Source organism: Acomys russatus, chromosome 28, assembly GCF_903995435.1.
Source record: "Acomys russatus chromosome 28, mAcoRus1.1, whole genome shotgun sequence".
In the NCBI taxonomy this organism is placed as follows: Eukaryota; Metazoa; Chordata; class Mammalia; order Rodentia; family Muridae; genus Acomys; species Acomys russatus.
Genome location: NC_067164.1, coordinates 31,637,267 through 31,649,798, shown reverse-complemented (window position 1 = coordinate 31,649,798; position 12,532 = coordinate 31,637,267). Strand labels below are relative to the sequence as shown.

The window sequence follows — 12,532 nt, the reverse complement described above, 5'->3', positions numbered from 1 at the left end:
TGCCTTATATTCTTGTATTCTTAGTAATGAACACTAATAATTGTAAAATCAAGTATGGTCTCTATTTAAAAATATAAATTAATTTTTTTAACTTCTTGAAATATTTCCAGTTTGTGTTTAGTCCATTTAAGAATAATGCAGATTTCAAATCTGTGTGTAAATTATACAAAGCCCTTATGAGACCACACTACTTCCTGCTGGCTCACTGATGACTGTGAAGCACCTCACAGCACCTTACGCAGTCTTGGGGCATCTCACAGCACCTTACGCTGTCTTGGAGCATCTCACAGCACCTTACGCTGTCTTGGAGCATCTCACAGCATCTTACGCTGTCTTGGGGCATCTCACAGCACCTTACGCTGTCTTGGAGCATCTCACAGCACCTTACGCTGTCTTGGAGCATCTCACAGCACCTTACGCTGTCTTGGGGCATCTCACAGCACCTTACGCTGTCTTGGGGCATCTCACAGCACCTTACGCTGTCTTGGGGCATCTCACAGCACCTTACGCTGTCTTGGAGCATCTCACAGCACCTTACGCTGTCTTGGAGCATCTCACAGCACCTTACGCAGTCTTGCGCAGTCTGAAGAGATCAGTTAGATGGGAGTGACAGTGGAGAGTAGCCCCACTTTAGTGACAGTACACGGCTTAGTCTGCACTGAAAGATCAACTTCACATATACTTTACTATTTTAATCATTCATATTTCATATGGTCATGGTTATATTAGGAAGAACTATCTATAATCTTTAGGAAACAAACAAAAATCAATGAATATGGGAAAGAGATTTTTAAGGAAAGAGAGGAGAGAAATAAGAGAAAGTAGAGAGAGAAACCAGAATGCATTATATATCCATTATAAAATTGTCAGAGGACAAAGCTTTTTAGGAAAAATGCAACCATATTAGATTATTCATGATGATCTAATTTTTAGAAGTATCACTACAAACTAATTAAATTTCTTTTTTTCCTTTGCAAATAGCATCAAGAATTCAGCTTCCTCCTCAAAGAAAGAGTATGTCCTCTTGTGATCAAGCTCTTTTCTCCAAATATAAAGTTCAGACAAGGTTCCAATACTTCCTCCTCTCCAGCACCAGTTGAAAAACCATATTTTCCTATTTGCATGCGTTTGCTGAGAGTGGTGTCTGTTCTGATCAAGCAGTTTTACAGTCTTTTGGTAAGTGATAATTTCCTGGCATGTTTTTAAATACACTTGCATGCTGTGTATGTGTGTGTTTGTCTTGTTTCTCTGACAGAAATGCATTACCTAACGACTTAAGGAAGGAGAACTTATTCTTGGGCTCATGGTTTCAAAGGTTTGGTCCTCCACCATCGGACTGTATTACCTGGGGCCTGCCTTAGGCAGAAGCATCATTGTTGTGGGGGATGAAAATGCTGCTCACCTTACTGCAGCTAGGAAGCAGACTGATCATGCCTGTGACATCAGGCTCCTCCATCACCCTCCCCCCCTTTTATTCCACTGGGTTCCCAGCTTTTGTTGGAGGTATCACCCACATGCAAGGGGAACTCTCCTTCTTACTTAAGTAATCCTCTGTGAGAATACCCTCATAGATGTACCCAAACATGGACCCCATGGATGCCCTAACTTAATCTAGTTAACAGTGGAAATTAAGCATCAGATTGTCTTTAAATAAAGAAGATAATGCATATATGTTAGGATATAATATGCATGTGTGTATAGTGTGCACTGTTTAGTTGTGTGTGGCAGTGAAGATGCACTGATGCTGGTACAGTTCGACTCTGTTTCCACGATCCCTGCAAAGGCATTCACTGTTCCATTACTATTGCCTTTGTGTTGTCAGACCAAATGTTACTGCACTGAAACCAGCACGTTTTGATAATATTATTATGGGAATACGTTTGCCCTCACACTCCCATAAATGATCTCAGGGAACTCCAAGGTGTTCTACAACCACTTTGAGAGCCATTGCCCTTGAGAGTCATGCCGTCCCCTCTGTTCTCTAGCTCCTCTTTTCACATCGATCAGAGGTGAGGGTGAGTGATTGTCAGAGAGTAGTTCTGTTCGCGTACCTAGACTGAATAGAAGAAATTAAGGTGTCACGCACATAGTCTGAGATCCGTAGTTAAGACATATTTTTCTGTTCTCTTTTGTTCTTTGAGACAAGGTCTTGCTGTTGTAGCCCATGAGTCTATGGGGGGGGGAGGAACTATGCCTATTCAAACCCCCACAACAACAAACTGCATCTGCTTTTTAGCAGCCATTGAGTAGACATGCTGAAGGGTAGTCCATTCGTTGTCAGCAGGATGAAGGACCAGAGATGACAAGATGGTGTGCCATGTTTTCTAAAATAAGGGTCAGGGATTAACTGCGTTAGCAGGTCATTAGTGTTGCTGGTACGTAGTTAGAGCGAAGTTGTGGTTGTCTTCAGTTAACTCTTATGTTTAACTTGTTCTCCAGTTTATTCCAGTTACTGTTAAGATGATCTGACATTTCTTTCCGACTTGAAGAAATGTGTAAAATCCTGTTCCTTTAGGTAACCGAGTGTGAGATCTTTCTGTCACTTCTGGTGAAGTTTCTGGATGCAGATAAGCCACAGTGGCTCCGTGCTGTTGCAGTGGAATCGATCCACAGGCTCTGTGTGCAGCCGCAGTTGTTAAGGTAAGGTTGCAGCAGTATCTGCTAGGTGGATGGCCTGGTAGCCTCATGTTGAGGTAAGGAGAGCTTGAGGGCCTCCTTGTAAGAAGTTGTGTGTTTATGTGTATGACGTCACGAGTGGGCTCTTGGGAAGAACTGGGAGAGATCAAGCATGTGGGTGGTGATTGTTGCCGTTTACTAAGCAAATAAAGCCAACATTTTTCTTTATTTTCTTTTTAATTTTGTTTTGTTCTTGAATCCAAACCTTTGTCTCTATCCCAAATTAGAGAAACCCCTCAGGTGTGGTGAGTGACACCAGATACGGAATTGTAACTATTAAATAATATTACTTACCTTTAAAATGTGAATATTATAACACATTAAAATGTTTTTTTTCCCAGAAATGTTTAAAATTATTTTGCAGGTCCTTTTGCCAGTCATATGACATGAAGCAACATTCCACCAAGGTTTTCCGAGACATCGTGAATGCACTGGGGTCTTTTATCCAGTCTTTGTTTCTTGTCCCTCCTTCTGGAAACCCTGCCACAGCCAACCAAGCTGGTAACGCTGCGCTCATATTTGTCTCTGTTTTCTCCCTTGGAGTATAGTACTCACTGTTATAAGAGAAATTTGTGCTTATACAAACTTAAACCACCTGAATATATTTTTGTAAAATACAAAAAAAAAAAAGATTCGTATTTTTGTTTCTCATAACTGCATATGTATTAATGTATGTACAGGCGTAGATGAGTGTGTGTGTGTGTATGTTGTGTGTGCATTGTCTATTGTGTGTGTATAGGTCAGGGTCAGCCTTGACTACCATTTCTCAGGAGGGGCCTACCTTGTATTTTGAGACAGTCCTCTCACTGCCACTGGGGGTGCATTGGTTAGGTGAAGCTAGCTGGCTAGCGGGGCTCTGGGGTCTGTCCACTTCTGCCTCCCCAGGGCTGGGCTCACATGTGGGCATTGCCAAGCTCAGGGATTGGCTTTTTGTTTTTGTTCTGTGGGTTCTGAGGAGCAAACTCAGGCACTCCTTTATATATCGTCAGTTTGTGCATGCTGCAGCATCTTGGCTGAGTTGCTATTCTTTTCTTCATTTACTGTGAGGTTGAGTATAAGATAACTTGCACTATTTTCTTTGAGACATACGTACAAATCTTAAGTGGTACTGGAGAACAGTCAGGTCCCCGTGCTTTTATGACAAATGCTGTACCACCAGAGCTACCAGCTTAGGCTTCATAGTAATTTTTATGTTAAAAAATAAAGTAGTTATATTAAGGGACTAGCCTCTTGGGGTAAAATGGACTCAACAAAGTCATGTATAGGCATCCCAGTTGATAGCACAGACTTTAAGTCTGAGTAGGTGCTGGAGTTTAGTGACTTGTAATCCACTAATAAATTGCTGTCTTTGCTTTTCTCCTTTTCTAATAGGGAACAATAATGCCGGTGGCCCAGCCTCAGCACCAGCTAACTCAGGGGTGGTGGGCCTTGGTGGAGGGGTCACTTTGCTGCCGGCGTTTGAGTACAGAGGAACTTGGATACCTATCCTGACTGTCACAGTCCAAGGCAGTGCTAAAGCCACCTAGTAAGTAATAGCAGTGTAGTTTTGTAATAAATGATCCACTGAAGAGGGTACTTAATTCTAAAGTACTTGTGTCTACATTATGTTTAATGTGGGTAGTACATCTTGGAGCTTACTCTCTTTTGTCATATTCTGAGATTTTTTTGGGGGGGGGAGGGGCTTTGAGACAGGGTTTCTCTGTGTAGGCATGACTGTCCTGGACTCACTCTGTAAACCAGGCTGACCTCGAACTCACAGCGATCCACTTGCCTCTGCTTCCCAAGTGCTGGGATTAAAGGCATGTGCCACCACTGCCCGGCTGAGAATTTTTTAAAATGATGTATTTATTTTTATTTTATGTGCATTGGTATTTTGCCCACAAATGTGGCATGTATATCTGTGTAAGGGTGTTGGATTCCCTGGGACTTGAATTATAGACAGCTATGAGCTGCCATGTGGGTGCTGGGAATTGAATCTAGGTCTTCTGGAAGAACAGCCAAACCACTGAGCCATCTATCCAGCCTCATATTCTGAGAAGTTGTAAGCAGGACTAAATTTTCTATTTGTCAGCTGCTAATAGAGCTATAAACAAAGTGGAATTTATTTACCTAAGAGCTGACTCTGTTGTCTTACACAGCTTCTGAGTTAAGTGCATGTCTTGGTTCTTAGACCTCATGGATACAGCTCTTCTAGAATTGAATTCTCTTCGGCAAATTAAGCTAATTCATCTATGGGATGCAAATTGTCATACAGCTAAGTTCTAGGACTCCATATGTGAGAAAATTATTATAATATTTAGGAAGTCAGTGAGGAAGGGGAGTTCTTTCCTCTTCTAGTAGTTTTCAGTCCATGTGTTTTATGACACAGCAGGAGTCACACTAGAAGGACATGTGTTTTAGGTCTCTGTGTGCACATGACTTGTAGACACACTCTGCAGTTCTGTAAGTTGTCTTTTTCTTGTTGCTGCCTGTGGGGCACAGCAGCTTTACATTTTGATGGAGTCACTTTACCTATTTTTTTAACTATTGGTATTGTATCTAACAAACTGTTGCATGAAGGGAAATAAGAGTTTTGAGTTGTTTTGTAAAGTTTATATTTAGTAAACTTTTTACATTTAGTAAAGTTTTTACATTTAGACCGATGATGTATTTTGAGTTAGTTTTGTGTACAAGGGATTGGGGTCTGTATCTCCCTCTCTGTGGATGTGAATACCATTATCCCAGGTCTATGACTTCTTTCCAGTTGAATTAGTTACTCTTTGTGTTCTTAACTTGAGAAATACCCCTTTTGAGGGATCTGGGACAAATTCATTTGTCCTAACTTAGAACATAAGATGTATTACTGTCTTACCCTGTGAACACTTCCTCCTGGGCTGTAGATTTGAGCTTGGCACAGCTGTCCCTCAGGGCTACTGGTGCTGTTGGCTGACTGTCTGAGGTCACGTGTCATCTGGGCATCTCAGAGTTATGCTTTCTCTCAACGTAAAAGCATCCTCCTCTTTGTGGGCTCATTTTATTATTTTATCTTTTATGGCACTTTATTTTAAAAGTAAGAGTTTGAGAAGCATAGTGAGCTGTTTTGATATGTTTTATGTTAACTTCTCAGACCAGAAATAGTGAAGATATCAGCATACTTCAAGGAGGAGTTATGGTACCAGCCAGTCTTATTTTCTAATCAATTTTTAATATTTACTTTGTAAATGTATTTACATTTACTTTGTATGTACACATGTGTGTGTGCACCATAGCACATGTGCAGGGGTTAGAGTACTGCTTGCAGGAGTCAGTTCCCTCCTGTACCCTGTGAGTCTAAGGGACCAAACTCAGATCGTCCCCATCGCATGTGTCCCGAGCCAGCTCGCCAGCCCCTCTAGTCACTTAAAGGACTAAAGAAGGATCCTTCTCCACATGAAACAAGCGCAGTAATTTCCCTTTATTTTTGTCTCCCTATTAGTAATTTTTAGAGTCTACAAATTATGGACATGGCTTTCTATGTTTAGTTGTTGCTTTGTTTTTGTTGTGCCTTCTCATTTGTGCCTCTATTTTTTGTGATTTCAGCTTAGAGATGCTGGACAAAGTTGAACCCCCGACTATACCAGAAGGCTACGCCATGTCCGTGGCATTCCACTGCCTGTTGGATCTTGTCCGAGGAATCACCACTATGATAGAAGGAGAGTTGGGGGAGGCTGGGACAGAGTGTCCCACTGTCACAGAAGGAGCATCGTCACAGTCCTCAGGACAGGGAGATGCACAGTCAGCATCAGACCAGCTGGAGAAGGAGACAGGTGTGCTATGAGTCTCTGCATGTCATTGTTACATTTCAATAATTTGAAATTGAAGGGAGAATTTAGAGAAATTACCATTTACCCCATTTCCAAGTTATTAATGCTTTATCGTGTTGATCTTACATTTCTCTTCATTTGTGTACATATCACTATATTTTTCTGAACTATTTGAGATTAAGTTTTAGACATGATGTCCCACTCTCCCTTACTATTTGCATGTGTAGCCTCCCCTATTCTTATCTGGTCAATATCAGAAATTAGGGGCAGCCTAATATTTCATCTAAACTCAGAACTCACTCATATTTTACCAATTGTCTCAGTGTTTCCTGTGGCCCCTTGTTTGTTGAATTTATTGCTGTGTATAGATATTCTCCTGCATTGGGGAGCACAGCTCTTTAGATTATTTTGTTATGAGACAACCGTAGCTTCTACATTGTCATTGTTTGGGTGTTTTAAATATTAGTGTTTGATGTCTAATAATTAAGATGTTGCTAGAATACTTGGGTTGCACAGACTGGCGCTTGCTGTAATGGTGTGACATCCTTTTCCTCTAAGTGAGCAGAGCCGTCTGGGAAGAGATGGTGAGCGCTTGCTGGTGTGGTCTTCTTGCTGCCCTCTCACTTCTCCTCGATGCCAGGTATTAAGTCTCTGTGAGTTTTATATGCTGTCACTGCGGTTAAGCTTGATTCCATTTGTCCAAGATTTATTTCCCACCTGTAGCTTTCTGTATGAGTAGACCTTTGTTGCTCGCTTTAAATTCCATGTGCTGTACGATAATTGTGTGTCCACTGTCACGATGGAATCAGAGTGTTCACATGTACATCTCCTTATCTCGTTGAGAACGCTGCTGTTTGTACCCCCTTGGCAGCCTGTGCCTGCTCTGAATCCCACCAGGATTGCCATAATGCTTTAATCAAAAATACAGTTTTCAACCTATGGAACACTTGGGTCGTGTCAAGGCTTGCCACTGCCTTTGCAATGGTGGTGATTTGCTTGATGCTTCCTCCCAGAATTAAGTGATTTTAAGATGCTTGATGCCAGGTGGGCTGCTTCCTGCCTGTAATGCCAGCACTTGAAAGGCAAAGGAAGGTAGATTGCACTGAGTTCGGGGCCAAGCTGCACTAACGGCCCTGTCTCAAAATAAACAAATAAAATACTTGATATTTTTCAGTTTTATCTCTAAGTTCTCTCTTTTTTCCAGTCATGTATGTGCATCACAGTATAAAGGTCATGTTTTAGATATTAGGTTATTTAGATAGTAGGTTAAAGTTCCATTCTAAGTATAGCAGTTTTAGATTTTCTTTTCTTTCTTCCTTCTTTTCTTTTTTTTCTTTTTATTTTTTTTTTTGTTTTTTGTTTTTTTGTTTTTTGAGACAAGGTTTCTCTGTGTAGCCTTGGCTGTCCTGGATTCACTTTGTAGACCAGGCTGGCCCTGAACTCACAGCGATCAACCTGCCTCTGCCTCACGAGTGCTGGGATTAAAGGCATGTGTACCACCACACCTGGCCCTTAGATTTTCTTAAAACCTCGCCGAATACGTAAGCCTACATCTTGCTTTAAAGTACAACTAAAATAAGTTGATGAGATAAACAAAATGCCTTATCTTTCAGCACAGATGAGGCTGCCACTGAGAACATTTTAAAGGCTGAACTGAGCATGGCTGCTCTCTGTGGAAGACTGGGCCTTGTCACTTCACGGGACGCCTTTATAACCGCAGTCTGCAAAGGTTCCTTGCCTCCACATTACGCCCTGACTGTGCTGAATGCCGCCACTGCAGCTGCACTCTGCAATAAGTGTAAGAGCTAAACTACACAGCTTTCTCCCCCGCTAATGGATGGCCTCAGACAAGAGATGATAGGAACTCCAGGTTGTATGTGTGGCCTGTGTACGCGTCGTGGCCTGTGTGAGGGTCACCTGTGTATGCGTGGCCTGGGTCGCGTGTGCTCCCTCCTGGCTGTGGTGCTCCTGCTTTCCCACTTGGCCTCCACTTTAAGGCAGCTCTTTTATTTTTAAAGGGAAGGTAGAAGATGGGACTTAGGGCCATTGATCGGACCTTTTTGTTTCTCTTCCTGGTATGACCACATAGAATTTCTCTTTTTTGTCTGCTCTTCACTAAAAAAGGGTAGAGAGAAGAATACAGTAATAGAAATTTTAAGTAATATATAGATAGGAAATATAATTCTGACATTCCTTTGTAGACTATAATATGTTGTTGAAGTGATGGTTGCTGTTTTTCTGTTTGGCCTAGTAGAGCTATAGTGTTTCCAACTGCTTACAGAACACTAACATTCAAAAACTAATTTTCTTGGCTGATAACTTTGAGGACACTATTGTTCATTACATTTAATTTATATATATTTCAATGTGATACTCAGATTTCACCCTCAAAATTTATTTGCTTCTAACTAGAAAAGCACACATAGATAATGTTTAAAATACGTATGTGTCCTAACTCTGTTGCTTAATGCTACCAAAGTTTTATAATTGTAACAACTTACATGAAAATCACCTCATATTTGCTTCTTTCAGTGTTTGCACCTAACGAATTTTCAGCTGTTCATGTGCATCTGGTTGATAGTACCACTGCTTAACTGTAATGCTTGAGTTTTACTTAATGTTTTACACTATGACATTATCTTGAAAGAAATGTGAGTAGTATCTCACACTTAGGTTCTCCTTTGTGTTCTAGCATACTCTATCCAGGGTCAAAGTGTTATGATGATAAGTCCATCAAGCGAGTCTCACCAGCAGGTTGTGGCAGTGGGTCAGCCTCTTGCCGTCCAGCCTCAAGGGACAGTGATGGTACGTAGTGACAGTGTTGGCGTTTGCTGATGACCAAGGTCACCTGCTGGAGTCCTCTTTTCTTCTTTCCAAACATTAATACTGAGTTTCCTTTACCTGGAGGGCGTTCCAAAACAAACTGTCTATTTTCTTGGCATTTTTAGACCTGGTATTTGCATACAATTTCCTTTGTGCTTGTGTATGTTTGTGTGGAATGCATGCACACGTGTATGCATATCTGCATGTATGCTGGCACATGAGTAGGCCTATGAGTGTGCACATGTTTGTGTGTAGAGGCCAGAGAGCATCATCTGGTATCTTCCTCTGCTGCTTCACACTCATTGTCTGCTGATGCGGGTTTCTAACTCACTTGACTATGTAGCCTGCCTGCTAGGTAGCCCTCATGCCCTGCCCCCACCCCCATCCCCTGGTGGGCGAGTCACCATGCTCTCCCAGCATTAACCTGGGTTATGGGGATCTGAACTTTAGCCCTCACACTTACATGGGGCTGAATTTCTCCCCAGCTTGGTAACACAACTTTGTGTTTATAAAACTATACAAATGTATTTTCCTAATATTCTTGGTTTTTATTTAAGACAATTTTGAATGCATTCACTCTGATTTGTAAGCTGTTAAATTTTAGGAATCTGTAGCAGTTGCTGCAACTCTGTCTTTTTTTCACCATAGCTGACTTCCAAAAATATCCAGTGTATGAGGACTCTGCTTAACTTAGCTCACTGTCATGGTGCTGTTCTTGGAACATCATGGCAACTTGTTCTGGCAACTCTTCAGGTATGTTGGATTATCAGATTCTAGATTTATGATTGCTAACAATTAAACAGTGCCTGTTGTTCCTTCAGGAAGGCCTAATGAATAGTATGAAAAAGGAGAAGTTGAGAAGGAATAAACAAGTGGCTTACATTTTAGGAAGTAGTGAATATAATATGTAATATAACATATAATGGATACAATGGGATAATGTCTTAAATTTTACCACATAAAATTGTTCTAATTGAAAATCTCAGATTTTTCTATTACCAATAAAAACTCAGGAGCCAGATGCTATGGTTTAAAAAAAAACCTGCTAGCTCAGAGAGGCAGAGAAAGCACCCACTGACTTTCCTACTCAGCTCATGTCCTGATGGAAAAACCCAGAGCCAAGGAGCCATGGAACTCGAGAGCTGGAGAACTAAGAGGCAAAGAGCTAAGAGCTAAAGCCCCGCCTACTTCCACACACTGTCTTAAACACCCCTCAACTTGAAGCCCCTCCTGCTCTTTAATCCCTGTCAACGGGTTTCTTGCTCTGCCTCTTGACCTAGGGTTAACTTTATTAAATCCTGTGTACAGATAGCTCTTGGATTAAAGGTGTGTGTTAGGGCTCAACCACACCAAACAAAAGACAGGTTTTTACAGTTCACAATCTCAGGGATCACATTGGAATCAAATATCCTACAACAGCTTATACATGCTATAATTATTTTTTATGAATGGTGCTAATTACTTTGATTTTAATTATTAGAAAACTACTGATTTTAATTTTTATTGCTAGCCATTACCATTAATTTTAATTAATAGAATTTTTATGGTTTCTGTCTTGTTTTAATTTTCAGCATCTTGTATGGATTCTGGGATTAAAGCCTAGTAGTGGTGGTGCCCTGAAGCCTGGGAGAGCGGTAGAAGGACCCAGCACAGTAAGTGGCAGCTCTTGTGGTCCAGTGAGCGCTTTTGAAAGTGTCACACCTGCATGTAAGCTCATCCTTCTTCCAGGTGCTAACAACAGCCGTGATGACAGACTTGCCAGTGATCTCCAACATACTGTCAAGACTGTTTGAAAGCTCACAGTAAGTCTGTGCTTTACACTGACAGCCACATTGTTTATAGCTATATATTTGAGATGAAATTGTCTTTTTCATTTTCATTTTAGGTATCTTGATGACGTATCTTTGCATCATTTAATAAATGCACTTTGTTCCTTATCTCTAGAAGCAATGGATATGGCCTATGGAAATAATAAGGTGTGGTAATCTACATTTTTCTTTAGTTATACAAGGTACATAAGTAATCTTAGCATTTGACTGGCAGGTTGGTGCTTTGTTAGCAGTGGCCTGTCAGGTGTTTACCATCTGTAGCAGGAGGAAGGAAGAGGGCATAACGTAGCTTTGGTCTGTCCAAGTATGTAGTGTAATTTAAACTTATGTCTCCTCTTTCTTCTGTGCTGAATATTATTACATATTTTATAAATGATGCAACATAGTTTTTATTATAAGTAGCTTTCATAAACTATCCTGATAGTGCTTGTGTGATAGTGCACTCGTGATGTGGGGAATGCAAGACTGCAGGTAGGAAAAGGGTCACAGATGTGGGTGGTTGCTTTGCCCTCACTGGGATGCAAAGTCAGGAGCTGATTGCCTCCTTCCTGAAGATGTTCTCACTGTCCACTATTTGAGGAAGTAGAACAGGACTTCTCTTTCCCCTGCCAGTAAGTAGAGAACAGTATTCTGAATAGCGCATTCAGGAACATTTCTTTCCGTACTCAAAATACTTTCTATTGCGTTTCTAAAGTACAGAAAAAATTTGAGTTTAACCATATTTTAGAAATTGCTACTTTAAGTGAACTGTTTGAGGCTAACAGCACTCAGTGGCAAAGCTCTTGCCAATACTGTGGGAGGCCTTGGGGTTGATTCTATCATGACAGAAATATATACAGAAAAAGCGAATTGGAAATAATAGATAAGTTGTTATTAACTGAATGAGTAACCCACGGTGCTTGTCTATTGGGCATGAGGTCCTAGCGTTGTCCACAAACAGAATGAAGCCCCTTACACAGTTTAAAAACTCTGTGTGTGTGTGTGTGTGTGTGTGTGTGTGTGTGTGTGTGTGTGTGTGTGTGTTCATTTCTTTGGATATCCTTGGAGGCCAGAGGATGTGAGAGTCCCTGGAATTGTAGGTGGTGTGAGCCACCAATGTGAGTTCTAGTGACTGAACTCCAGGCAGGAGCAGCCAGCACTCTTCACTAGGGAGCCATCTCTCCAACTTCTTTCTACATTTAAACATGAGTGTAGTCTACCACTTCCAAATATGAAGACAATCCAGCTTTTTAATGATGACTGTATAGTTTCAAAGGGAGGTTGAGCTATGGTAGAACACAAGCCTTTAATCCCAGTACTCGTGAGGCGGAGGCAGGCAGATCTCTGTGAGTTCGAGGTCTGTCTGGTCTACAAAGTGAGTCCAGGATAGCCAGGGCTACACAAAGAAACCTGTATTGAAAAACCAGAACCCCCCTCCAAACC

General features: G+C 41.2%; 1 protein-coding gene across 2 annotated transcripts in view; it reads left to right on the top strand.

Moving 5' to 3' along the window:
* Mon2 (MON2 homolog, regulator of endosome-to-Golgi trafficking) overlaps window positions 1–12,532 on the top strand; it is a 70,853-nt gene that overhangs the window by 28,559 nt on the left and 29,762 nt on the right. For both annotated transcript variants that reach the window (XM_051170895.1, XM_051170894.1), the window contains 12 exons: window positions 982–1,176; window positions 2,516–2,640; window positions 3,041–3,177; window positions 4,048–4,201; window positions 6,235–6,461; window positions 7,017–7,098; window positions 8,072–8,256; window positions 9,151–9,263; window positions 9,930–10,034; window positions 10,853–10,933; window positions 11,010–11,083; window positions 11,167–11,257. In XM_051170895.1, the coding sequence (XP_051026852.1) occupies window positions 982–1,176; window positions 2,516–2,640; window positions 3,041–3,177; window positions 4,048–4,201; window positions 6,235–6,461; window positions 7,017–7,098; window positions 8,072–8,256; window positions 9,151–9,263; window positions 9,930–10,034; window positions 10,853–10,933; window positions 11,010–11,083; window positions 11,167–11,257 (1,569 nt within the window). The remainder of the gene's footprint in view (window positions 1–981; window positions 1,177–2,515; window positions 2,641–3,040; window positions 3,178–4,047; window positions 4,202–6,234; window positions 6,462–7,016; window positions 7,099–8,071; window positions 8,257–9,150; window positions 9,264–9,929; window positions 10,035–10,852; window positions 10,934–11,009; window positions 11,084–11,166; window positions 11,258–12,532) is intronic.